This window comes from Trichomonas vaginalis, chromosome II (genome assembly GCF_026262505.1).
Source record: "Trichomonas vaginalis G3 chromosome II, whole genome shotgun sequence".
In the NCBI taxonomy this organism is placed as follows: domain Eukaryota; phylum Parabasalia; order Trichomonadida; family Trichomonadidae; genus Trichomonas; species Trichomonas vaginalis.
In genome coordinates, this window is record NC_067204.1 from 23,703,477 (window position 1) to 23,730,390 (window position 26,914).

A 26,914-nucleotide genomic window follows, 5' to 3' on the forward strand; every position below is an offset into this window, starting at 1 on the left:
TTGAAACAAAAAAAGTGACGAATTTCACTGCACAAAATAATGAGTCATCCTCTTGCAAGCCCATGGACATTTTATCTTTATGCTACAAACAAAGCAGAAAGAGCAGCGAAAGATTACTTACAGTGCATTCAAAAAATTGCTAAAGTTAACACAGTTGAAGATTTTCGGGCAGTCTATTCACATACAATTCCTCCATCGAGACTGAAACCAAATACAGCTCTTCACTTCTTTAGAGGTGACCATAGAGCTGTTCGTGAAGATAAAGAAAACGAAAATGGTGGAACATTTTTCATTAAGCTTTTAAGAAATCACGCTTCTCAAGAATGGAAGAAATTACTTCTAGATTTTATATCAGAAAGTATTAATGAAGATGTTATTGGAGCTGTTGTATCAGTTCGAAATGATAATGAGCGTATTCTTGTTTGGAATAAGACTTCTAGTGATCCCACAATTCGTTTAGCAATAGCTAATCAACTTGCTAAATGTTTGAATCTTCCATTTAAGAGTAGAATAGAATATCTTGCCCACCAAAGGATTGGTAACTCAAAACCAATAATGTATATCATAGAGGCGGAAGGTGCCGTTGAGCAGCATACTAGTAGTAAGTAATTGTTGTTAAAATATTTTTGTTTAATTTAAAAATCAAAATAACTTTGTTATATGCGTAGCAAATTCAGGACTTGAAATAAGCTTATTCCTGAATTATGAATTCCCTTTTTTTACTGAGATTGGAATTGATATATCCGTTATGGGAAATAAGAAGTTTGGCTGCCACTTACAACTTCTTTTTCATTAGTATTTGCGCCATGTGAAAGAAAATATTCCCAAGAAAACTAATGAATATTAATGGAACATTTGATTATTTCATTAGTTTGATCGAACTGAACCAAAAATGAATCAAGACCATTATATATCTTCCTATAAAAACAAGCCTAGTTAATTTTGTATTTTCCTCACTTCACGCCGATATCTGGAAAATTTTTTAAAAAAGGGTGTGATATTTTAAAATAGGGGTTTCTAAAGAATATTTTTGGAATTTAGATGGAGATTAATTTTACCAATATATCATCTATTTTCGCAATAATTTCACTTGTAATGTCAATTCTACTCTATCTTGAAGTAGTTGATGATTATCAATTATATTTTAACTTCGATTTAATAATTCATAACAAAGAATACTGGCGATTATTTACATCTTTATTCCATTTTGGACGACTTGGCTTAGGGTCTATATTTAATGTGTATCTATTTTTAACCTACCTTACACAATTAGAGAGTTTAAATTATCAAGGTCTACCTCTCGATTTCATTTGCTTCATAATATTCGGCAGTGTATTCATATGGATTTTTGCAATTAAATTTTCATTAACGTTTTTAGGCAGTATTCTTGTTGATTATGTTTTATATTATTGGTCAAAAATTTTTCCAGACAACAGAGTTCTTGCTTTATTTTTTGTCCCAATTCCAGCAGGATATATACCAATATACCATATTGTTGTCGTATCTATATTCAATTCTTCATCTCCAAATTTCTTCAAAACTCAGCTTCTCCCATGCATATACTGCATTCTTATAAGTCATATTTACTTCTTTTTACACGATGTAATTAATACCAAATATGATGTTCCGATATTTAGGTTCCCTATTAAGCTGAATAGAATAATAAATAGTCTATTCCAGTAAGTTATTTATATTATGTGATACTTTAAACAGTTATTGTTGTTTTCTATTAAAATTAATCGTATTTATACCATAATATCGAAAATCCTTAATCTTTTATCATATTGCTCACATGAGATGTTCCTCTTTTTAAATAATTCGCTTTATTCCAAATAAATCATAAGAGAAAATATTTCTCTTTTAAGGGTGTACATTGTGCAATATTAAATATATAATGTCTGTTGATTTGCAATGATGTAATCTTGTTTCACAAGTGCCGATGCAAAATAATTTTAAAATCTCTTTATTTCATTTGAAATTAATTATGAAACTTTAAGAATTCGTTACTTTGTCATAACAATGCCATTTCTTAAGATATGGAGTAAGATTTGAAAATTCTCTAAGATTTCATTATAAAAAGAAGATTTTGATGTTTTCATGATACTCGTAATATGTTGGATATATTTCTTTTGCTATATTCTAGAGAGCGCAAAATCTTCGGTTTTGACGGTTGTTTCGGTCGGCCTTTCGATGTCTAACAAGCTCAACGAGATCCGTGTTGCAAAGCTTTGCATCAACATCAACCCAGGTGCTGTCGGTGACCAGGTTACACGTGCTTCCCGTGTTATTGAACAGCTTACAAAGCAGCAGGCTATGCTTGCCCGTTCTCATCGTACAATTCCAAAGTTCGGCATCCGTCGTAACGATAAGATCGCTGCCTATGCTACAATCCGTGGTCCAAAGGCTCTTGAAATCCTCAACCGCGCTCTCCAAGTCCACGATTATGAAATTTCCGGACGCTGCTTCTCAATTGAAGGCAACTTCGGCTTCGGCATCAAGGAGCACATCGATCTTGGTCTCAAGTACGATCGTGATATCGGTATCCATGGCATGGATCTTTATGTTGTTCTTGAGCGCCCAGGCAACCGTATTTCCCGCCGCAAGCACTGCCAGTCCCGCATTGGTCCAAACCAGCGTGTAAAGCGTGAGGAAGCTAAGGAATGGTTCGTTCAGAAGTTCAACGGCACACTCCTTAAGTAAATTTTGCATACATACAATCTTAGAAATACATATATTTTTTACCTAATTAATCATTTTTTTTATCAAATCCAAAATCAATTCAAAATCCAGAATCTGAAATAGCTTTGTATCCTTTTTGATAAAGCTTGTGCCAAAGATATATCTGACCTAATATTAAATGTATCTAATGATAGCTTAATTTTTATTATATATATATCTTTTTAAATTATGCGAATATCCATATATAGGAGAGTAGTGTTATATGATACGAATGTAAATCCGCAAGGAATTGGTCTGATAAAAGTATCTTTTATTGAGTCTTTCCTTAGTGAAATCGATTTTGTCAAAGTTTACAATAATCGTACGTCAAATTGAAATGTTTGGACTCTTCTGCTTTTTCTCAGTCATGGGCTCTTCCAGAAAACTGGAAAACCTTGTTGAAAAATATAGAGAGCAATTAAAAGAAAATTCCACGATTGCAAAAGAAGAACAAGCTATTTTGTGGTCATTAGCTGAACTTGCTCGTCAAGTCGACAAGAGTGTTACAGCTGAAGAAGTTGAATTCGAAATAGGATCAAAGATCAACGAAATTCTCGAAAGAGTTGAAATTGCAGATGCTTTACTTCGTAAAGATTTCAATGCAATGAGAGTTGAATTTGCTAAAACTAAACAAGATGTAGCTTTACTTGTTGAAGGTGCAAAGAAACAGATTGTTGATGACATGGAAGAATTCAAGAAGCAACTTATCGAATCTCTTAAATCTCTTGTTGAAACAAGTGGACAAGCACAGGATAGTTGGATTAGAAGCTCATACGATCGTGTCCGTGACACATTTGGAAGCCTTAGAAGTTCTTCTATGACAAGATCAATTATCTTCTTTGTTTGCTTCCAAATCCTCCTTATATTCGGTCTTATTTTCTACAAGAAACTTGATAACCAATTGAGAATGTTCCTTTAATAAAAATATCTCTTCATATAAAATTTTTTCTTTTTCCTCAACTTGTTACTTGAATAAAATAAAGCAGATCCAGATAGAAAATTATTAGTCAAGATAATAATTAATGACTTGTGGATTAGATTTTGCTATTTATTCTTATTATCAAAAATATTTAAATAAATATATGTTATATGATCTATAAACCTATTTTAAATCATTAAATTTACAAAATAATAATGGAACTATACAAAAGTGCCAAAAAAGTGACTATTAATGAGTGAACAAGAAAAAATCATCCAAGCGCAGGAAGACTTCTTGCGTGTTGTTACTGATATGTATAATCAAATAAAAAACACATTTGAATTCAAAACAGGCGTCTCTGATGCTTACAATTCTCATATTACAGCATTTAATTCAAAAGTTCACAGTTTGATGCAGATTTTATTGGAAACAGGGAATGAGCTTGCAACGCAAAATGCCATAAATGAAGCGATGCTGAAAAATGCCACATCTACACTTGATTCTTACAAACATTCCTTCGAAATAACGTCAGCTGGTTGTAAAAACTTGTCCAGTAACTTTAGAAAATTATATCAAGTGACATCTGATATTTGCAACAAATACTATGAAGCTTTGGTCGAAATTTCCGAATGTCAAGCTCTCAAGTTGGAAAATGCAAAGCTTAGAGAGAACGAAGTTAAGCTTCGTCAATTCATTGCTAATGTGCAACAAAATTACCGAATAATGGCCAGTAAAGCCTCTTATGTTAAAGATTTTGCTGATTTTAAAGCATACATTAAAGAAAACATCAGTGATCACTCGAAACAAGCAGAAGAATACGATAAACTTGTTGAAGAGAACAAAAAACTTAAAGAAGATCTCGAATTGAAAGATGGAAGAATGAAATTACTTACTTCAAAAATTCAGAGCATAAAAGAACAATTAGATTCATCTAATTCCCAAAAAGAGAAGCTAGAAGCCGAGCTCAAAGCCAAAGAAGAAGAAAATACCAAATTAATTGAAGAAAAGGAAAAATTCAAGGACGCCGCGAAATATCATTACAACAAGAACAGAGAACTCAAAGAAGAGAAAGAAAAACTCTCTGAAAAGTACAAACAACAAATCAGAGACATTTTGATGGGAAAGGATCCAACTCCTCAAGAAGAAGACAATCATCCTGCTCCTGAAGTTGATGAACCATCAATGGTTGAAACAAGGGCTGATAATACTCAAGAAAAGCAACAAAATGAAACAGAAGAAAAACAAAATAATGAACAAGAACAAGAACAAAAAGTTGAAGAAAAAGAAGAAGAAAAACATGAAGAAGAAGAAAAGAATGAAGAAAAAGAAAAGAATGAACAAAAAGAGGAAGAAAAGAATGAAGAAAAAGAGGAAAAACATAATGAAGAAGAAGAAAAAACAAAAGAAGAAAATCTTGACGAAGAAAAAGTAGAAAATAATCAAGAAAATGAAGAAAATAACCAAGAAAATCAACCTGCTCCTCAAGAATAATTTGTCGTTTTTGTATATATTTATATTAATAGATTAAGGAATAAATTTGTTATTTTTATTGTCTTTTTTTGTATATATTTATATTAATATATTGATTGTTTGTCAATACACTTCTGACATGTAAACCTAGGTTTCATGTCAGCAAAGTCTCAGAAAGTACTCAAATGATGGTTTTTAATTTCTTCACTTTTTTAACCATAAGGATGCACTTACGCTCATCTGATTTTAATTCAAATTTTTGACAACTGGCGTGATGCATATGTGATAATTAACCTTAAACACCAGAATTGAAGATATTGTCATACGTCCGTAAGTACATTGTTAACACATAGTATATATTGGGCATTCTATCGGCGTGCAGAGCAGCCTCCTGCCAATAAATGCTCCAAAAAAATTCTCCAACATACGATTATTTTTGACTCAAATTATGTTTGATCCAAAAATTTTGGGATGCTTCGCGCCCCTGACAAAAGTCCAAAAAGCTTGAATTTTTTTTATGAGTGATCAGGGAGAAGAAGCACCTAAGAATGGTCTTCCCCCTTATTTTGACAAACTTTCAGAAAGTGATAAGGTCACATATATGGAAATGAAAAAACATATTTCAAATTTAGCAGACAGAATTTCTAGAGGTTCAAAACAAAATATCTTTTTAGAAATCTTCAATCTCATCAGAAGATTCTGTCACCGCAATGAGCCTAACGATTTTATTCGATGCTTAGTTTGTGGTTATGCATTTTGTCCTCATTATTTAGGTGTTAACCAGAAAAGATCCCAATATCTCTTAAATAAAAGCAAATCATCTCTACATACTGTTATGCGTGAACTTGGCTATGAATTAAAGTTAAATAGAGCAGATACAGATAAAGAAGAAATTTATCATTTCTTTCCTAAAGACTTTGACTACATAGGATCCAAAAGAAATGAATTACGAGCATGGACAATTCGTAATTATCCTGTGCCAGTATCAGATTTACCTATATTAGTTGATGATCCTACCAAAAAACCGCATTACAATCCACTTATACCTCCAAAAAGCATATACGCCCCAATTTTGAACATGTATCACAGTGTATTAACTGCACAAGCTCAATTCAAGGCAGCTGCACTTCAACAAAAATTACAAAGACCACAAACGCCACCTGCCCCTCCATCATCACCTCCACAAACATCACCACCACCTCCACCACCGCCACCACCACCAAATAGCCAGAACAATAATAACACTAATAATACTAATAATAATCTTCCAACGCTGACTACGAACACTGAACCTCCTCCAACACCAAATCCCAAAGCTTATGAATTCACTGTGCATCCTAGAATAGAGTATTTGTATTAATAATAATAAATTGTTTGATTGTTTTGTTTTATATTACTTACCTTTTTTATAAATTCAAAAGACATATGAGAGAAACATATTTTGAGTTAGTTTCTATGAATTGTTTTTTGAATTGAATGAATTCAAATCAATATCAATTAAAAAAGGAGATTTATATTGTATGAAATCTGTCCATGGTTTCTGTAATTCGATTACTTCTAAAATAATTCAAATATTAAAAAAAAAATTAAAATTAATTCAATATTTCGCAAAATATTAAGTTTAATAATATTTGAAATCTCATGGTAGATAAAAGGACCGAATTAAAAAGTATAACTAAACAAAACAATTTAAATCTCACGGTATTGAAGGAACATCACTACTTGATTCATAATTAAGGTGTGCTTTGATGATAGAAATATCTGGATCCTCGTACTCAAAGCATTTCAATCTAATTAACTTCGTATAAAATGCAGCACCAATAATAAGAATAATGACCCCTACTAGTCTAGCATAACTCAAATTGTCCCACTTTTCATTCACATATTTTCCTTTTGTTGAATAATAAATAATCAAATTAATTATCCATTGTACTGTTGAAGCCATAACTATATCTAAGACTAAAAACTTTGTACCGCTGTAAGTTCCTTTTATTCCAAGAGCTGAAATATTAAAGAAACATAAAATAATCGTAAGGAAGATGAATGTTACGATTAGGATGATCGAGTGAACTAAGACAATGAATGAACTACATAAATTTTCTTTGACTATGAAATTTTTTGATAAATTTTCTGGAAGAAAGTTAATAATTGGATAAACTATGAAAAGTACAATTAAAAAGCAATATACTCCTTCAACTCCGCATAACCAAACTGGAGTTATATCGTTTTCCTTTAATAATTGCTCTTCCCTGATAGATTTGAAAGCATACAATGCTTGAGCTACGATTTGTATAATAACTATGATCAAATCTTGACTGGTAAAATTCTTACTTATAAGTGCATAGCTAATTGTAATCCCAATAATGATAAGTCCAATATATATGAGAATCATGGAAAAAATCACGTACTTATATAACTTTTTCTTCATATAAAATGTTTCAAATATGATTGCAAAGATAAGGACAAAGGTTCTGGCCATAATAATGCTCAAATTCGAATTTTGCATATTTGCGGATACTTTCAAGAATGAATATATAATATCGATCAATGCTGGTACGAAGGCGTGTAAATATTGAACAAAAGGAATTTTTGAAAATTTCAGATCGGTATCTGTTGCTCTATTGCTCTTTATTAGATAAATTATACAACTAGATGACATACCAATGGACATAAATAGTGTAACAAACCATGAACCTTGAAAATTATTGCAAACAACGTTTTCTGATATCGTAATTTTCTGATTAAATATAAATAATCGTGAATAGTATGAGGATAATGAACTAAATATGAATCCTATCAAATAAAATATTCTCTTTTTCCTTCCAAAATCACCAGTGGTTTCACTTCCCGACATAATGAATTTGAAAGAAATCTTTTGTCAAATGCTATATAAAATTGAAAGGTTTACAACATATACGGGATCGGCCACCATGAATACTGAAATAGAGTAAAAACGAATTTCAGGATTTTTGATTATCTTCTGAAATTACCCAACGGTTTTTCCAAAAAAAAATGTCAATAGATATTCATTAACAAGTTATATCTTTATATAACTATGATGGTATATGGAATTTCTAATGAAATTCATAAAATTACGAAATATGATTCAATTTGCTAAAAGATTACCTCTAGTTATATAAAAAAGCCTGAGATACTATAGTTTAAAAATCAGGAAAATACAAAAATGTCAATTTAATAATATTCATAAACTCAAAAAAAAATCTTTACTTCTTATTAATCTTATTCACAGCAGTCACAACAATGTCACTTTGTCCTTCAGTTAAAGCGCTGAAAATCTCAGTTGCCTTGTTCACAAGGAGTATCTGTATTTCCTCAGGGTCATCCTCAGTATCTTCTCCGTTCGACGCCGCCTCATGTTTTGCGGCGAGATCGTTGAGTTCGTTCCACATCACGAGGAAAGCTGGGCAACCTCCGAAGAGTGGGAAGTTGATTTGTACTCTCTTTGCTGAGTTCTCGATTGTCAAAGAGAATTCGACACCATCGAAAGGATCCTCATTGACAACATCGAGTGTAGATAACTTGCAAAGTGACTGTGTCAAATCGTCATCATCGATATCAGCTGGTTTAGCAATTTCTGCCGCTTTTTCTTGCGACTGGCTTGCAACGATGAAATTGCTTGTGTTGAGCAAGATCTTAACGTTTCCAATTACGTACAATTCTTGTGGAGACATCTCTGTTGCGAAAGCGTCGAAGTGGTCGGCGATAACGAGCAATCTATCGAAACCGAAAACTGCTGAAATCTGCTGTGGGAAAGCGACAGCGTTTGCAATGAAAGCTGATTTGTCTTCATCGCGCCAGCACTCTTGGAGGAAGGAAAGAATTGAGGAGATCTGTGGAACAAGCAATCTGAAGTCATTTGATGCTGTGAATGACTTAGGAAGCAATGGATTTCCATCAACAACATCACAGAAGGCTTTGGAAAGCGCTGCAGCGTGCTCTGATAATAATGGCCTTTGCGCGGATAATCCTGCAAATGTGGCCCTGACAAATGTCTTGTATAGCTCGGCGTTGTCAGTAACAGTGTGTGAATTAGTGGCAAAATCATAGGCAAAGACAAATGTGTGCTTCCACTCTGTTCCGGCAGCAAGCTCGATCAAAGCACGTTGGGCGGTTAATGATAAAAGTGTCGATTTGCCAGATTTTCTTGGACCAGTGATGAAAACTCTCATTCTGTGGAGAACTCCTTGTAAAGTTGTGAACCCATGCTTCTCCATGACAACTTCGACAATTGCGTCGAGTTCTTCGCGAAAAGCAAGGCTCTTTTCGTCATGTGTGATTCCTTGCTGTTCTAAGTAGGCAGTTGTGAGGAGATACCAGTGCTGGAGTTGCTGCTCTTCAAGAGGAGAAAGAAAACGAAGGAGTTGGCGCTGCCACTGTGAAAGTTTCTGCATTGCGGAATCCGAACAATTGTTAAGTTGGTCGAGGATGCCGTCAAAGAGTGTAAATTTGCCTTGTTCGTCGGATGCAAGTTTGTTTTCGTCTTTAATTGGGGTTGAAGCGCCTGAATTCTTCTTAAGAATTGATTTTGGTTTGTCCTGTTCGCCTTCATCTGTATTTTCTTCTTCGCTTTGGTTCTGCTCTGCAGAAAGAGCACGGTCTTGGGCTAATTGGTCGACGTTTTGGTCGTCAACATATGATTCGTTGCCGGATGTCTCACGGCGATGGTGATGAGAGCGGTTTGATCTGGAATGCCTTCTGTGGTGTCTATGAGAATGCTGAGATTCGTCGTCATCTTCGTTTTTATTGATTCTAACTGAATGAGCAGTGGAAGCTGAGCGTGCGTCATCAGTATCTTCTTCTTCATCCATTTCTTGTTCGAGTTGAATTGAATTTTGTGTATTTGTGGAACTACGTCTTGTTGTAAATTTCTTTGCAGAAGCATTACTTCCCTTTTTGCCTTTATTATATGTAATAACTTCGACTTCTTCAACATCATCACCTTCTAAGGCGTCGGCGTTGATCTTTGGAGAAGCTCCAATCTTAGAACCTTTTGGCTGAAAACGCTTTTGGTTTGAATCTGGTGTCTGAAGAGGCTTCACATTATCTGTTGTAATAACGAAATCTTCATCATCGTCAATATCACGATTTTGATATCTTTCATTTGATTTATTAGTACGATCTGCTTTGAAATTTTGTTTGTCATATGCAGTTGGTGCGTTTTGATTTGTGCAAACAACGAGTGCTGATGTTTTGTCCGCTTTCGAGGACTTCTTAGCAGGAATTCCGGATTGACGGTTGTTTACTGCTTTCTCGTCACGCTTAACTTGTTTTGGCGGAGCCCCGAATATTTTTTCGCCCTCTTGCTTGCGAGGAATTTGTTCGTTGGCTTTGCCTTGTTTATTCATCATTTAATTTTTATTCTAAAAAAAAAATTACACAAAAAAAATTTTTTATTATAAACTGAAATCCATAATTCAATTCTAGCAAAGAGCAATAGTAATCTTCAAAATCCAGTTGCATTATCTTTAAAGCACATTATAAAAATCAGAATATCATTCAGAAATAAAAAAGTTACAATTCAAAATTCAATATTATCCAGATATCCTTCAAAACTACTTACAACTGAAGATGCTGTAGCTTATTTTGTGCATAATGATCCTTAATTCATCTAGTTCCTTGAACAAAAAGCAATTCCAATATTTTAGATATAATTTTCTCAAATAACTTTTATGAAATATGATATTTGGGTATTTAAAAACTTATATCTAATGATTATCATATAAAAAGGTATCATGTATATTCTTTTTATTCCTAATTTTCTGGTTTATAAAGAATTCGAAATAAATATGAACAAATCTCATTACAAGTATGAGATGTTTTTTCTATTTGGGAAACATGCTTCAAATTCTGACCTGGACGAAATTTTCCCAAATAAATCAAAATGACAATAGAATAGATGTGAATCAATTGACACATTATTTAAATGAACATCTAAAATGAATCTTGTGAAAGGAAAATGATTGTAAAAGTCATCAATGAATCAAAATTTTGAAATTTTTGCAATCATTAAATTTAGATCTGATTTGTAACTAGCTTTGATTAAATTCCTGGTAATTGTTGCTGATTAGCTTGAGAATTGTCCATTTGAAAATTTTGATTAACATTTTGATCATTTATTTGATTTTGTGGTATTGACTGGCTTGCAATGTAAAGCATGTATGCTTTTGCATCATCTATTGGCATTGCTAAAAGTGTTTTGACGTCTAAAACATTTGTAACATTTTTAAACTCTGGACGTAGTTTCATTTTGTTAATCATATGTTTGGCTTTTGCTTTTTCATACTTATAATCTGGATTTTCTTCCTTGAAAAGCTTTTGTTGCTCTGCTGCTAAAGCTTTGTAGTGTAATTTTTCTGTATCATCAAGATTTTTCCATTGATCGGCAAGTACCTGAGATACATCAACGTTTTTCATATCTGGATTTTCTCCGCGGGCAGATTGTCTTTTATCTCGACAAAATAATAAAAAAGCATTTGGAGGTCTTTTAATCTTTTGTTTATCAGCTTGAGGTAAAGGATTAATGGCTTGATTGTCAATATTTAACTCGCCGTAATTTGGCATGCCTTGAATATTCATTGAATTGAGATCATCCATGATAATTTTTTGATTTACCAAAATTTTGGCGCCATTTCTAAAATTTTTGTTTTGAAAAATCAATTATAATTGGATTGTGAAGGCGATTTATGATCAAAGTAGTAAAATCTAACACAAAGATAAAGGATATTGCTGAGAATTGCAATCAAACATTGATTCAAATCAGCTTTTTTATGTACCTTAGCTACCAAAGTAAATACTATCTTTGATTTGAGATTGTTATGCCAAGCTGTGTTTCTAATACTAAATCTATTTGATAAACACGACTAAATATACCATTATACTATCTCAATTTAGGTCAATTAATGTTCTAATGCGAATTATCTAACATGAATATCATGAATACCATGTACTAAGTTAGCAAACTAATATATTTATCCACTTTTGTTCTAATATTGTAGCTTTTTGATTGTAATTTGAAATCTATATTAAATAAATATTGTCATGAAAAATAAGAATAATGTAAGAAATAGGATTAAGAAAAATGATGATAGGGTTATTAAATATAAAATAGTTTACTAAAACATTTCATTTTCTATTTTTGATTAATTCTTTTTGTGTTGTCGAAATAACGTTGAACAGAAGGTCAATCTTGCGTTCAACGCCAAGCTTCTCGAAAGCTTGAGGACAGTTCTTCTTCTGCGAAGAAAGAAAGTTAATAAAAGTCATAATCTTTCCGATTCTTGTTTCGCATTCCTTTGTCAAGCCTTTCTTCATTTCGATGTTTCTCTTGCTAAACTTCGAGAACCAATCGAAAATGAAGTCATATGTCAATGACATTATTGATGTCAGTTCATCTGGCGAAGGATTCCAGCCGCTGACCTTGGCTACGAAATCATCGAATGCATCGATGTTGTATTTGTCCGAAAAATCGACCAGCATTTGGAAATATTTTGTTGTTGTTTCTGCATCTTTGTAAGCGGTACAAACAAGGGCTAATGGCATTGCAATCTTATATTTCCTGATATGTTCAAGAGCATCTTGCCTGATTTGTGAATCTCTTCTCAAATCACGTAATTTCATGCTGCTTCTCTTCATTGCGAACTTTCCAAATACTGTTGCAATCTTCCATACACTAGAGTTTCTTTCCCACAGGAATCCGTTCGGTTGGCCACATAATCCCCAAATTGTATTTGATGCAGCTGAACTCATTCTCTTTTTAAGATCTTCGCCGTTAAATAATGATGTCATATTAGCAACGGTGACATCAAAACCAATAATTTGTGGATTCTTGGTAAGAGAAAAGTCCATTGCTGTACAAAACGGAATTTCGGGTAATTCTGGCTCTTCTTTGAACTCAAATTGAACGAGCATATCAAATTGTACAGTAAGATTGTTGAAAGAAACTTTGACATCGATTGAAGGATTTTTCAAAAATAGTACTGAATTTAAAACAAAGGTTGGATAGTAGATTGCTTGTAGTTCAAATATGAGAGAATTCTTTGCTGCTTTTGGTTTTTCTGGTATTTTAACGAAGGTAATCTGAGGGGATGTATTGCCAAGTTTAATTTCTTTGAGAATAAGTTTTTCTAAGTATGGAATCTTCTGTTGATCGACCACCCATTGTAAACTTTCCTTGAATTGTTCGACACGCTCCTGTGAAAAAATATTTGGCCATAAAATTTCTAAAAATTTTGTTAGATAGTTTGCCGCTTCTTCTTTTCCGATCTTTGGAGGTCCAAATTTCTTGTTGACATCATCTTGAGTGTTAAGCATTATATAATCTGGAGCATTTTGCAAAACAAAGAGAATTGGAATGAAGAAAAAGCATAAATATAGCATGTGGTGTGTTGCAAAGAAGAGAGATAATGCTGCAGTAACTGTCAAAAGAGCAATCTTCTGGATGAAGAGAGTCCTTGGATTGACTTCTTTTTTCATTTCTGAATCAAAATGCGTAAAAATAGATATAGTATTAGTTAACTTAGGGTATATGTAGTTATTTTTAAATATAAAGGATAAGAAATAATTCTGACATGATGAATTTTTTGAAAATATGAATTATTCAATGATTTGTTAATAATTTGGTATTTTTATCTGTTTTGGAATGGGATAAATCGAATATACCTGAAAATGTCACGAAAAATAATATTAAAAATAGATAGTTAAGATATAATGTGAATTTAAATGTTAAAATATTGATTTATAAGTAAAAATAGATAATTGTATAAATCTGAATTTTTTGTATTAAATAAATTAACAAGGAAAATGAATAAATTATAAATTATTTTTTGAATTTTGAAAAAAATTTTGAAAAATTTATAAAAGAATTATCCAAAAAGCGTTCATGCGCTAGTATCCATGATACAAAATATTAAGAATTTTTATGTTAAAAACTAATGTGAATATAAAAAGCAATAAAATCAAAATGAGGAAAAGAAAATAGAAGATAGGAGGAATAAAGATAGGAAGATATTCAAAAAAAGTGCACCGTTTATGTATTTAGTGTGTTATATGAAGATATTTAAGGAGTTTATAAACAAAAACGAAGAATTAAGGAAGAAATCATGATAGAACAGAGTAAATAGCAGGAATTAATGAACATAATGTATGTAGTTTAAGTAGATAAACATATTTATTGCGTTTTTTAAAAAAGTTTTGTTTAAGGAAAAGAAATGTTTTTATTGATATCATAGCATGTCAGTACATTAATTTGAATGATTAGTATATTTAGTGACATTTAGCATTATTCGAGTTTTGTATTGTTTTCAATAAGTTCTCTTATTCATAGCTTTGTGGACTTTCGATACAATGAACATTCACTCAAATCAATAGACAAATGCCAAACATAGACGTTATAGAATCAATATATGTTGTCAGCGAGAAAGCTGCCTGTAGCGAAATAAAAAAAAAGCAATAAAATTTTGAGAATAACCTTATTGAACAAAGAAACTATCATGTATTAATGTTTTAAAAAGGGAGAAATCAAAAGCAGAGAAAATCATCGCGCGGTTCTTCACATTCTCAGAATTGATATGATAGTTCAATAAAATAAAACTTTTGATAGGAACCATCACTTCACTTGCGATGGCTAACAAACTTATCGATCCAGCAACATCACCACACGTCAAAGATGTCACTAAAGTTGAGCTTCCTGCTACAATGGAGAAGGCCGCATTGTTCGTTGTCAACGATTACAACGGCACTAAGTACGATCTCGGTTTAGGTCCAGATAACGATGGCTACCACATGTCCAAGCTTTTCTCCACATTCGGCTTCGACTGCTACTATCTTCGCAACGCTCGTAAAGCACAGTTCCTTCAATATCTTGGCCACTTCTTCAAGAACGTCACAAAGCACATGGCTCTTTTCTATGTCGGCCATGGCACAAACATCAAAGACTTAGATGGTGACGAGGACGACGGCTTTGATGAAGCATTGTTCTTTGTCGACGGTGTTGTTGTTGATGATGTCCTTATCCACCACCTTATCGAGAACAAGAACCCAGAGTCAGTTCTTACATTGATCACTGATGCCTGCCACTCCGGCACTATCTGGGACATCCAGTCCGGCAACTTCAAAGGCCGTGAGCTTCCAGCTAAGATCATGTCCATCTCAGCAGCAGCAGATAAGCAGACAGCTAAGCAGACCGTTGTCGAGAAGATGGAGCAAGGCATGTTCTCATACAACTTCAGAAAACTCATCAAAGGCGACGCTAACTTGAAGCCACGCGACTTGAAGAGAGGCATCAAGACAGCTCTCCAAAAGTTCAGCCAGACATGTGCTATTGCTACAACATCTGCCGAACTTCTCGACATCCCAATCATGCAACCATAATTTTTTTTATTTTATAGCAAAATCATATGTTTATCTCTTTTTTATAGTGTCTAAACATTCTATTTTTTTATCGGTAGAATCTATTATCGATATTTTTTTTTGTTGAGAAATTTATTTTTTGATTTCAGATCATGTGATTTTGATATCGTATTCATCATTCAATGCATTTTGTTTGTTTGTTTGTGATATGTAATCAAAATGGATCAATATAGACAAAAGAATTATCGATTATTTTACACACTGTTATTCATTTCTTCGTTATATGCATAATAAACTATATGTGCATGTCATGATCATACTGTGATGATAAAATGTTCAATAATCACATTCTGTGAGTTTCTCGCACTAAAAAAATCATGAAACACAAAATAAAAACAACGTTCGATGAATCAAATGTACAGATTTGCTAAATAATATTATATTTTGATATCATCTTACAAAAATAGAATCACTTACATTTTCGCTTTTCCTACTTCCTTCATAATTTACCAAAAGCTCATTCACACTCGCATCAACAACTGACAATAAAAATATATCATATTGTTATTTAATGAAAATAAATCATTATAAAAACTTTTGAATAATAATCTTAATTTGATGTTCAATTTCTAAACAACAACATCAGCATAACCTTTTCATTAATGGCTCTGAAGTTTTTTGTTAATAGTAGCTATCTCAAGTGCCTAAAACAATCCGAAAATTTTGCTCAAAAATGTCTTCTATCGTCTTTTTGTGGCTTCTCGGGAAGAATTTAAAATGCCTAAGGGAAATAGGAAGAAGCAACAGCGTGAAAAAGCAGTCGCAGAGGCTGTCCTTCAGCAAGAAATCAAGAAGAGTGAGGAAAAAATACCAGATATCGTTCCAAATTCAGCACTCTTCAAAGAAGATGATGGACTTGTTGAAAAAAAGAAAGTGAAAATTCCACTTCATCCACGTCCAAATATAGAAAAGAGACCAGCACCACCGAAAACAGAACTTGTTGACCTTTGGGGCGAAGAACCAGTTCAAAAGAAATACAAACCAAATAAATACGAAAACAGAGTCAATCAGAAGCCAAAGAAAGCTAATTTACCAACATCAGATGAATCTTACAACTCCGCAAAACTTATTACCCAACCAAAGAAACCACAGATCGAAGAAACAGAAACTGTTACTGCCGTTGATCCAGCTGAAGAAGTCCATGATGAAGAATATCATGATGGCATCGGAGATTACCTTGAAGGTGATGTTCCTGCTGTTCCAGATAATCTTGATAAGATTATTCCACCAAAACCAGATCCAAAGCCAAAGCACGACCTCATTCTCAATGCATACTTACCAGAAAACATGCCTGTTGCTGAAAAAATGCGCATTAGAAAGATCATCAAAGAAAATAATCGTATTGCTAGACAGAGAGTAGAAGATGCTCTTGTTCCTGAATTCGAAAATACAAAGCAAGCTGCTAAGGAAGTAGAAGAAAGGAATAAGGAAATCGCATCTCGTCCAAAGAAAGAAAAGGTCAGCCATTTAGAAAAGTATATTGCTGACGAACCTCTTTATGAAGCTGAAAAGGTGCCAGAGTCTACCGCTGAAATTACTGGTGATAGCAAAGCTTTCACAAGACTTCAGAGATCTTTAGAAGTTCGTGGTGTTGTTCCTCTCCATCAATAAATAGAAAGAATAAAGTACTATATTTGATATGCATTATTTATTATTTAAACTCATCGAATTTGAATTATTTTAGGCACTTGAGATAGCTACTATTAACAAAAAACTTCAGAGCCATTAATGAAAAGGTTATGCTGATGTTGTTGTTTAGAAATTGAACATCAAATTAAGATTATTATTCAAAAGTTTTTATAATGATTTATTTTCATTAAATAACAAAATGATATATTTTTATTGTCAGTTGTTGATGCGAGTGTGAATGAGCTTTTGGTAAATTATGAAGGAAGTAGGAAAAGCGAAAATGTAAGTGATTCTATTTTTGTAAGATGATATCAAAATATAATATTATTTAGCAAATCTGTACATTTGATTCATCGAACGTTGTTTTTATTTTGTGTTTCATGATTTTTTTAGTGCGAGAAACTCACAGAATGTGATTATTGAACATTTTATCATCACAGTATGATCATGACATGCACATATAGTTTATTATGCATATAACGAAGAAATGAATAACAGTGTGTAAAATAATCGATAATTCTTTTGTCTATATTGATCCATTTTGATTACATATCACAAACAAACAAACAAAATGCATTGAATGATGAATACGATATCAAAATCACATGATCTGAAATCAAAAAATAAATTTCTCAACAAAAAAAAATATCGATAATAGATTCTACCGATAAAAAAATAGAATGTTTAGACACTATAAAAAAGAGATAAACATATGATTTTGCTATAAAATAAAAAAAATTATGGTTGCATGATTGGGATGTCGAGAAGTTCGGCAGATGTTGTAGCAATAGCACATGTCTGGCTGAACTTTTGGAGAGCTGTCTTGATGCCTCTCTTCAAGTCGCGTGGCTTCAAGTTAGCGTCGCCTTTGATGAGTTTTCTGAAGTTGTATGAGAACATGCCTTGCTCCATCTTCTCGACAACGGTCTGCTTAGCTGTCTGCTTATCTGCTGCTGCTGAGATGGACATGATCTTAGCTGGAAGCTCACGGCCTTTGAAGTTGCCGGACTGGATGTCCCAGATAGTGCCGGAGTGGCAGGCATCAGTGATCAATGTAAGAACTGACTCTGGGTTCTTGTTCTCGATAAGGTGGTGGATAAGGACATCATCAACAACAACACCGTCGACAAAGAACAATGCTTCATCAAAGCCGTCGTCCTCGTCACCATCTAAGTCTTTGATGTTTGTGCCATGGCCGACATAGAAAAGAGCCATGTGCTTTGTGACGTTCTTGAAGAAGTGGCCAAGATATTGAAGGAACTGTGCTTTACGAGCGTTGCGAAGATAGTAGCAGTCGAAGCCGAATGTGGAGAAAAGCTTGGACATGTGGTAGCCATCGTTATCTGGACCTAAACCAAGATCGTACTTAGTGCCGTTGTAATCGTTGACAACGAACAATGCGGCCTTCTCCATTGTAGCAGGAAGCTCAACTTTAGTGACATCTTTGACGTGTGGTGATGTTGCTGGATCGATAAGTTTGTTAGCCATCGCAAGTGAAGTGATGGTTCCTATCAAAAGTTTTATTTTATTGAACTATCATATCAATTCTGAGAATGTGAAGAACCGCGCGATGATTTTCTCTGCTTTTGATTTCTCCCTTTTTAAAACATTAATACATGATAGTTTCTTTGTTCAATAAGGTTATTCTCAAAATTTTATTGCTTTTTTTTTATTTCGCTACAGGCAGCTTTCTCGCTGACAACATATATTGATTCTATAACGTCTATGTTTGGCATTTGTCTATTGATTTGAGTGAATGTTCATTGTATCGAAAGTCCACAAAGCTATGAATAAGAGAACTTATTGAAAACAATACAAAACTCGAATAATGCTAAATGTCACTAAATATACTAATCATTCAAATTAATGTACTGACATGCTATGATATCAATAAAAACATTTCTTTTCCTTAAACAAAACTTTTTTAAAAAACGCAATAAATATGTTTATCTACTTAAACTACATACATTATGTTCATTAATTCCTGCTATTTACTCTGTTCTATCATGATTTCTTCCTTAATTCTTCGTTTTTGTTTATAAACTCCTTAAATATCTTCATATAACACACTAAATACATAAACGGTGCACTTTTTTTGAATATCTTCCTATCTTTATTCCTCCTATCTTCTATTTTCTTTTCCTCATTTTGATTTTATTGCTTTTTATATTCACATTAGTTTTTAACATAAAAATTCTTAATATTTTGTATCATGGATACTAGCGCATGAACGCTTTTTGGATATCTTTAATGTTCACTATTATTTTCATCGAATTATTCTTTTGTGAATTTCCACTCTCTCATTTTGAGAAAAGTTTGGGAATTCATATAACAACATTATATTGACAAAATATACAGAATAGACAATGAATAAAAAATCAATCAATATTAATAAATAATTATTTATTGCTTACTCATAAGTACGCGTTCACACCATTCGCAAACGACAGGGTTGACTTCCTTCATTGATTCAATCTGATCCTGGAAGTCAAGGGACTTAGCAATTCTGTATCTTTCAACTAAGTTAGGAATATTCAACAAAAATTGTTTCATTCTATCCTTTTGTCCTTCATCTTGTGTTGAAGCCTTGAACTTTCTCACAACACCATCGCATAAATTGCTTGTTATTGGTCTGAAGTATTGGAACGCAGTCAAGAAGTCTTCGCCCTTGTTCTGAACGCTTTGTGCGTACAGAGCTTCAGCCCAATTTGCTTCTGTATCCATATCAAAAGCAACAGCAATTGTCAATGCAAATGGGAAGTCCTTTGTGCACATTAACTGGAGAACTTGTTGCTTGTCCAAGTGCAAAATGCTTGGTTCAGGAACTTCCAATTGCAAAGAGATCAAAGACAGTTTCTTAAGGCATTCCATGGAAAGTGAGTAGCATTTTTCATGAAGGAAATAAGCCAATGCCAAAAGATAATGTCTTGATGCTTCTTGGAGTTGTGATTTATCAGGAACTCCTTGAAGTAATCTACTTCCACATTCCATTTGAAGTTCTGCGTGATCTCTGAATAATGAGTACTGCAAAGTCAAGTCGAAGTACTTCTGTGGCTCGAATGGATGAACGTGTCTTGCGCAGTTCATTATAACACGTCCAACTTTTTCGGATAATTGGCCATGTGGCAAAGTGTCCAATTTCTGTTGAGCAATGAGATACTGGAAGTATCTTGGCAACAAGGCAGGATCAGGGAATACGGAAACAATGTCAATGATGAGCTTGAGTTCATTGTTTCCTGTCAATGTGTCGATCAAAGAATCCAATGTTTCGGCGCATTCATCGATATCTGGTGTGCATGTTGATGAATGCAAAAGGAGATTAACTCTCACGGAAAGAGGAGTTCCTCGTGGAAGGTTCTGTGCAATTTGGAACAAGTTTTCCCCAATTAATGATGGAGAATCGCAGAGTTTTGTGAAATCATGGAAATTGTTCGTATAATCGTCAACAGGAATTGTTCCACCAATTGATTCATGTTTTACTAACACGTTTTGTACGTGGTTTGCATATGAATTCGCCAGTGATTTCGCTGCTTCTTGTTGTGTCATTTGTGAAGCTTTGATCAACTGGGAAATCAATGGCCACTCCGAGTAAGTTATTGAGAGTTTTGATTCGATAAACTCGCTTGTCTTTTGCCTCAATATGTTTTGTGTTGGAAAATTTAGTTTCTTCGCTGCTTTGTAATGCAAAGAAATCAAAACAAATCTCCATTGTTTGTTTTTGGCGACGTTATCCAACATATTCTCCAAATCTCCTGTTGTATTTCCGTAGTTCTTAAGCAGTTCGATTCCTTCGGCGGTCATGCAATCGCCTGTTATTGCGGATTGAACTGTTTCAAGGAGATGGATGTTGTGTGGATCTCTGTTTCGCCATTCGCAAAGCAACCTTGCATCTGAAACTCTTCTTGTGTCTAAACAAACATCGATGGCTTTGTCGACACTGGAATCGAAGAATCTCTGAAGAGTTTCGAGGTTAAAGAGAAGAGGAGAGGCTAAAGATAAGTTGACACTCGTTGAAAGATCAGTGATTTCTACTAATGGGAATAAAAGTGTCAAAAGATCCTTTAAAGAGGGTGGAGCACCTGGAGGACCATTGACTTCGATGTTGTTATCGGAACAGATCTGGAGATGAACTAGAAGAGCATCTAAGTGCTTGCAAAGTTTCGATGAATCATCTTTGAAGAGAGAACGAGCGTATTTGGCGATTTCCGTGGAGAACGTGGGCTGTGCATATGGTAACAATGCGGCAAATAATGTTACGAAGAAAATTGGATCCGCATTTTGGATTGTTGAAGATATCTGCTTGTGGATCTCCAAAACTTGGGCTGGAGTGGCGGCTGTCGAATACTGGAACGTAAGCCATTGCTTTGTTGCGTTTGCTGATGACGTTCCGAGACATTCTGCGGCGGCTTGTCCCAAAGCAAGGGAATGGTTCAAAATAAGGTCGGAAACGATCTTATCTGGTGCGCCAAGTAAATCGCAGTGGACAATGGCCCTTCTGAAGTTCTCAAATGTCGAAATCTTCTTGCAGAGAGCAACGCGAGGTTTGAGGAAATCGGAGACTGGGCAGCCATCAAGGAGCTCTAAGAACCTGAAAACATGGATCTGGGAACGAGCTGAACATAATTTGATCAAAAGATCGTTCATTTGGAAGAAAGAGTCTTTGATGACATCAACAGGAACGGATCCGAGCAAATCATCCTCGATTGTAGCTTGAGAAAGCTTTTCCTTGAGCTGTGGCAAAACTTTTTCTGTTCTTCTGAAAGAAAACAGTTCTACTGATCTGTAGAAGTGAACCAAGCTGACAACAATTGATGAGTCACTGAATAACTCAAGAGCTTGCATTGCTTCCATTGACTTCTTTGACAATAATAATTTCATGAGGACTTGCATGAACATTTGAACCATCTTATCATGCGCTGGTGGATACTGGACATCAATAGGTGGTGGAGCATCAACCATGGTCATCAATGTCACTAATGCGCATAAAAGATTATCTGAATCGTCAACAGAAGTGGCCAATAATGCGTATAATTGTGTCTTTCTGTTCAAAGCTTCTTGTAACAAAGCGGCTTGCTGCTGCTGTGGTCCAGCCTTCCTTACAGCCCTGAAAATAACTAAAGCAGGGGGAACATCGTTTGATGAGGGTCCTTCCTCGGCTGGTAACGACTGGTTTAAGTGGAATAAAAGGTGGTCTTTGAGAGGATTATCCTTTGATTCAGGCATTTCCGCTTGAACAATTTTAACAACCTCTGAGATCTGGTAGTTTGCACCAAGCTCAGCAGCTCTATCAATGAACAACAAGAGTTCTGCGGGTCTTGGTCTTCTCGAGAAGTTTACAATTGGTGTGTAATCAAGTGGCAAACCGCATCTGACACCTAACAAAGTTGTCAACAAAAACGTATCGATTTCGGATGGTTGGAGCTTCTTTTGAAGGCGGACAGCAGCATCAGAGTTATGTGTCAAGAAGATCTGTGACAAATCATTGACAATCTCTGTGTTGTCGTTAGTTCCACTTGCGAGTTTGTCGTAAATTGCCAAAACCATCTTGTAATCAGTTGCCGAATCGAAACCGAATTTGATGTCAGTGAGTTCGATGAATGTCAATGCGGCCAATCTGACTTCTTGGTCTGTCAAAGCCTCTTTCATGCATTGATGGCACAAATCTTTGAACTTCTGCTCATCAACGCCGTCTTCAACAGCTTGTTGGAACGCGGAAACAGGCAACATCGATTTCACGTAATGGACGTAAGGAGGTTCTGCGGGGGCAGCAATTAATTCTGGGTGGTCGAAGTGAGGATAATTCGGTTGTCCTGGGTAATTTCCGTAGAAATTAGTGAATACTTTGGAGAAATCGAAATCGAAATGACTTTGTATCAAATCATGGAGTTCTAAGTCGTATTTTGAAGTGTAAATTGGAGATCTCCATTTCGATTCCGGTTTCACTTTTTCAGGACCTTTCGGATGAGGAATTTCTCCTTTGACTAAACTACTCAAAAGAGGATATTCCTGTTTAAGTCTTTCGCTCAAAGCTATTGTTTCTGGAGATCCTGGTTTGAACTTCTCAGGGTCTTTGTTCCAAACGAAAGAAGCCAAAGGAGCAAGAGATTCCGATGGAAGAGATTTCCATAATTCAATCGGATCTGTTGAATTTGATTTAGCAATAAATTGCATGCAACTTAAAGTTGCAGCCGCTGGATCTCTCTTTACCCACAAATCCCAGATGAATCTGATCAATGGTTCTTGGAGATCGCTCAAATCAACTTCTTTGGCTTTAGGATGTGAAATTACGAACATTTCGAATGGCATGAAAAGAGATTTCTTGGCGCAGTATGAAGCGAATTTCTTGAAGAAGTCTGTGAAGTCAAGTTTTGTTGTTGACCACCATTGTTGGTCGAACAAAAACTTGTTCTTGCAAATTCTGACAAGTAACAATTCGAAATCATCCAATTCGAACTGTGCGAAGAAACCATTCTTGCAAAGGACATCCAACAATGTTTCCAATTCATAAACATTCATTTGTGAATGATATGTGTTAATGAATTTCAAACAAACAAGTTTTGGTGTTGGATTTACGTTCTTTGCCTTTTCAATTTCGGATTTAAACATCTCATGCATATCAAGAACGCGATGCTCGCAATGCAAAACCCACAATCTTTCGACACTTGTTCCTTCTATTGTTAGCATCTTGATTGTCTTTGGTGATTGTGCTTCAATGAGAGCAATGTTTCCCACGAAATACCTCGGTGATTCAACTATCGGTTCAGGTGGAATTTTGAATAGTTCTGAAAAAGTGAGATTTGCATTTTCATTGTAATCGGCTGTCAAATCAACAATTGGTTTCCAAGGAGGTAATTTCGCGTCATCTGAAACGTTCTTGAATGGCTGAGTAACAGAGAGTTTCTGTGCAACGGAGAACGAAGTGTTGGGGTACTTCGTCGTTATCTTTAAAAGTATTTGATGGTTTTGTTCATCTTGTTCGGACAACAACGATTGTTTATGTAAATAATCGTATAATAACTGGCGTGTTTTGTTTCTCGTTGTTTGTCTCCACATCTCTCTGAAGTGTTCGCCTGGAACTTCACCGAGTTCTTCAATTAACTTGGCTGCTTCGTTTAATTGGTTCGAACAAACGTGAACCCAAACTTGCTGAAGAATAATTGTCCGAAATAAGTGGAATGAGTTCGTAAAATCAGGGAAACTGAGTTTAAGAACAGGAAGTGATTGTGTAACATTATTCTTCTTAAGAGCTTCGATACAAAAAGTGACAAGTTCCTCTTTTCTAATGCGACGAGTATTGACTGGTTTTGGCTGCTCTTGGACTGCAGGCTTCGGCTGCTGGATAACTTGAGGGGCAATAAGGGAACGGAACTTTACAAGGACGTCGCTGAACTCTTTCTTGCCTCCTTTGATTTGATTGACGCAATAAGACGAAATTACAGGGAAAACAGCAAAAATAAATTGGTTGTTTTTGGGCTCTTTGAGTTTGTTGAATATTGAGTCCATAAATGTCATGACTGATGCTGTTTCTTGAGTTCTAATGAAATTATCAATCATTCCTACATTTCTTGCTTTAACTGCTGATTCAGCAAGAAACTCTGTGCCAGTTCCGACTTGTCCGACACGGCTAGATAGTATTGGAATGGCTACGGACAAAGGGAAAATGTCAAGAATTCTTTGCATGTAAATATCATCGTTTATTGTGCATATTTCGTTATTACTGTTTAAGAAAAGTGGTAAGAATGTGTTTGCGCTGCAGAGTTTGTATTCTTTTGGTAATGAAAAAACGTCATTCTCCGAAAGTATCGAAACAAACTCTGAATTCTGGTTTGAAATGGAGTACTTGCGAACGAGCTTGCAGTCAATGTCGTAAAGATTTGCTTGATTGAGAATTGTGACTATAAATTGTTTTGGCCCGATTGCTATGATATTTGAACCAGATACGACGGATGAAGCGATATGTGTTAAGTTGTTATCCCATGTATGAAGTTCAGTTGATGACAAACCGGCATAAAAGTTGCCATCAAAAGCAAAAATTGAACAATTTTGAACATCAATAATTGAGCGCTGGTAAATTCCGTCAGGATAAATATTGTACATATTGAATTTATTATTCTGATCAATAAATATGATTTTATTTAAGCCGGAACTGATTAATTCTGCGGTTGACGACTTTAATGGAAGCGAAATGATTTCAGTGATATGCTCGTTGAGTTGTCTTGGAGAGAATGAATAAACGGTTGCAGACGAATCAAAAGGAGAAGCGTCGGTTTTAATATTTTCAAAGGCATAAATAACTAATGAGTTTCCTTTTGTAACAGCAAGTAACTCTTGCTTGGAGATTGTGGTTTCTATCCAGGCAAAACTGTTAACTCCTGTCTCTGAAAGGATAATTGAATTTACTGCCGAAGAATGAAGCTTCAATTCTCCTTATCAAAAAGCAATAGTGAAAATTTGCCTGCAATAGATACTTTTGTCCCAGAAAGATCCGTACCAAGCTCTTTTGGAAGCTCAAAAAGAGTGGTAATGGAGTTCATATATATTTTTTAGGAACGATATTTTTTTTTTCATATCAATGAAATTGGATAATTGGAGAAAAATAGCAGAATAAACAATTTTATACTTTGTGAAAAGCCACTAATACAGTAAATTTTAAATTAATTTCTTATTACTTTCTATCATATTTCAATCAGATTTCCAATTCACCTAATTACAACAATATGTAAATAGATGAGTGAAAACGTACTTTATTGGCATAAATGTCGTAACTATCGTGTAGATTTGAGCTATGAATACTCCAATCAAAATGTTTAAAATTGATGTCAGAAATATCAAAAGATTATATGCGGTACTGTGCACTCATTGAAGAGATTATTGTAATTTATAAGTAACTTAGATATAAAAGACGACTTTTTTTCTTATTGTTGTAATTTCCTCAAATTTTAGTAACTTTTTCTATATTCAAGTTATTTAGCACATGCTTTAATATGAATAGTTTACTTTTTTGACACGCTATAGAAATTGTTAAGGGTGCACTTACGCCCCTATGACATGGCCTTCAATTCAGAAGTTTAAGGTAAATTTTCAATGATGCTTCACGCCAGTTGTCAAAAATTTGAATTAAAGTCAAATGGGCGTAAGTGCAGCCTTAAAATCTGGGCAAAAAAATTAAATAGAGCTCTAAATGAGAAGCCTAGCTTAAAAGAAAGCTCTCCTATTTTTGCAGCACAAGGAGGAGTATCATATGTAACGTTATTACGTGATCAAAATCAGAATTCAGACACTTGATTCATTTATACGGAAGCATCCGCTTAATTTTGTAAGTTTGATAATTTGATCTATGCATCATCATAAGAATTGAAGTATAATATAACTCAATAATGATTTCATGAACAAAGAGTTGTTTTGCTAAAATAAAGTTTTTCAAAATCTTAATTTAGTATTCAACTGTGTAAGTTATTGTTGTGTATTCTGTTCTCCTATCTTTATTGAAAAATAGTTACAATGATCATTTCTACCATTTTCCAAAAACCTAGCTTTGTATTTAATGACTTGATTCAATTTTAATGATAGTAATTGAGAAACATGTACAGAATAGTGAGATCGTCGGAACTTTGTCAATATCTACTCTGACTATGACTGTGCTCATAGCACTTATTGTTATCCAAAAATGTTGCCGCCATGCAGAGATAAAGTGATTATTTAAAAAATTTACAACTATTCAAACTTCTCCCTTATAAAAATTTTACATAG

General features: G+C 34.3%; 13 protein-coding genes across 13 annotated transcripts, besides 2 other annotated features; 7 read left to right on the forward strand and 6 right to left on the reverse strand.

Moving 5' to 3' along the window:
- Positions 1-22: 22 nt before the first annotated feature.
- TVAGG3_0598030 (translation initiation factor protein) lies at positions 23-659 on the forward strand (the record flags this gene model as incomplete). Its single annotated transcript, XM_001323490.1, has 1 exon — positions 40-609. One exon carries the CDS (start codon positions 40-42, stop codon positions 607-609), a length of 570 nt encoding a protein of 189 aa, XP_001323525.1.
- A 1,515-nt stretch (positions 660-2,174) lies between these two features.
- Positions 2,175-2,735, forward strand: TVAGG3_0598040 (rRNA binding; the record flags this gene model as incomplete). Its single annotated transcript, XM_001323491.2, has 1 exon — positions 2,191-2,700. The coding sequence occupies one exon, from the start codon at positions 2,191-2,193 to the stop codon at positions 2,698-2,700; it is 510 nt and encodes a 169-aa protein (XP_001323526.1).
- A 309-nt stretch (positions 2,736-3,044) lies between these two features.
- Positions 3,045-3,704, forward strand: TVAGG3_0598050 (uncharacterized protein; the record flags this gene model as incomplete). The annotated part of the gene is made up of 1 exon (XM_001323492.2): positions 3,056-3,637. One exon carries the CDS (start codon positions 3,056-3,058, stop codon positions 3,635-3,637), a length of 582 nt encoding a protein of 193 aa, XP_001323527.1.
- Positions 3,705-3,889: 185 nt separating this feature from the next.
- On the forward strand, positions 3,890-5,128 carry TVAGG3_0598060 (uncharacterized protein; the record flags this gene model as incomplete). The annotated part of the gene is made up of 1 exon (XM_001323493.1): positions 3,890-5,128. One exon carries the CDS (start codon positions 3,890-3,892, stop codon positions 5,126-5,128), a length of 1,239 nt encoding a protein of 412 aa, XP_001323528.1.
- A 201-nt stretch (positions 5,129-5,329) lies between these two features.
- Positions 5,330-5,446: a mobile genetic element.
- Positions 5,447-5,582: 136 nt separating this feature from the next.
- Positions 5,583-6,526, forward strand: TVAGG3_0598080 (transcription-initiator DNA-binding domain ibd family; the record flags this gene model as incomplete). Its single annotated transcript, XM_001323494.1, has 1 exon — positions 5,625-6,467. One exon carries the CDS (start codon positions 5,625-5,627, stop codon positions 6,465-6,467), a length of 843 nt encoding a protein of 280 aa, XP_001323529.1.
- A 1,805-nt stretch (positions 6,527-8,331) lies between these two features.
- On the reverse strand, positions 8,332-10,476 carry TVAGG3_0598090 (uncharacterized protein; the record flags this gene model as incomplete). Its single annotated transcript, XM_001323495.1, has 1 exon — positions 8,332-10,476. The coding sequence occupies one exon, from the start codon at positions 10,474-10,476 to the stop codon at positions 8,332-8,334; it is 2,145 nt and encodes a 714-aa protein (XP_001323530.1).
- A 691-nt stretch (positions 10,477-11,167) lies between these two features.
- On the reverse strand, positions 11,168-11,722 carry TVAGG3_0598100 (positive regulation of mesenchymal stem cell differentiation protein family; the record flags this gene model as incomplete). Its single annotated transcript, XM_001323496.1, has 1 exon — positions 11,168-11,722. One exon carries the CDS (start codon positions 11,720-11,722, stop codon positions 11,168-11,170), a length of 555 nt encoding a protein of 184 aa, XP_001323531.1.
- A 528-nt stretch (positions 11,723-12,250) lies between these two features.
- On the reverse strand, positions 12,251-13,600 carry TVAGG3_0598110 (uncharacterized protein; the record flags this gene model as incomplete). The annotated part of the gene is made up of 1 exon (XM_001323497.1): positions 12,251-13,600. One exon carries the CDS (start codon positions 13,598-13,600, stop codon positions 12,251-12,253), a length of 1,350 nt encoding a protein of 449 aa, XP_001323532.1.
- Positions 13,601-14,725: 1,125 nt separating this feature from the next.
- On the forward strand, positions 14,726-15,573 carry TVAGG3_0598120 (cysteine-type peptidase protein; the record flags this gene model as incomplete). Its single annotated transcript, XM_001323498.1, has 1 exon — positions 14,747-15,496. The coding sequence occupies one exon, from the start codon at positions 14,747-14,749 to the stop codon at positions 15,494-15,496; it is 750 nt and encodes a 249-aa protein (XP_001323533.1).
- A 647-nt stretch (positions 15,574-16,220) lies between these two features.
- On the forward strand, positions 16,221-17,176 carry TVAGG3_0598130 (uncharacterized protein; the record flags this gene model as incomplete). Its single annotated transcript, XM_001323499.1, has 1 exon — positions 16,253-17,146. One exon carries the CDS (start codon positions 16,253-16,255, stop codon positions 17,144-17,146), a length of 894 nt encoding a protein of 297 aa, XP_001323534.1.
- A 455-nt stretch (positions 17,177-17,631) lies between these two features.
- Positions 17,632-18,673, reverse strand: TVAGG3_0598140 (cysteine-type peptidase protein; the record flags this gene model as incomplete). The annotated part of the gene is made up of 1 exon (XM_051239688.1): positions 17,903-18,652. The coding sequence occupies one exon, from the start codon at positions 18,650-18,652 to the stop codon at positions 17,903-17,905; it is 750 nt and encodes a 249-aa protein (XP_051097512.1).
- Positions 18,674-19,567: 894 nt separating this feature from the next.
- TVAGG3_0598150 (spatacsin family) lies at positions 19,568-22,123 on the reverse strand (the record flags this gene model as incomplete). Its single annotated transcript, XM_001323500.2, has 1 exon — positions 19,568-22,123. The coding sequence occupies one exon, from the start codon at positions 22,121-22,123 to the stop codon at positions 19,568-19,570; it is 2,556 nt and encodes an 851-aa protein (XP_001323535.2).
- Positions 22,124-22,935: 812 nt separating this feature from the next.
- On the reverse strand, positions 22,936-25,261 carry TVAGG3_0598160 (uncharacterized protein; the record flags this gene model as incomplete). The annotated part of the gene is made up of 1 exon (XM_051239689.1): positions 22,936-25,261. A coding segment is annotated over one exon (2,326 nt), but the record flags the coding sequence as incomplete, so codon positions are not given.
- A 925-nt stretch (positions 25,262-26,186) lies between these two features.
- Positions 26,187-26,313: a mobile genetic element.
- The last annotated feature ends 601 nt before the right edge of the window (positions 26,314-26,914 follow it).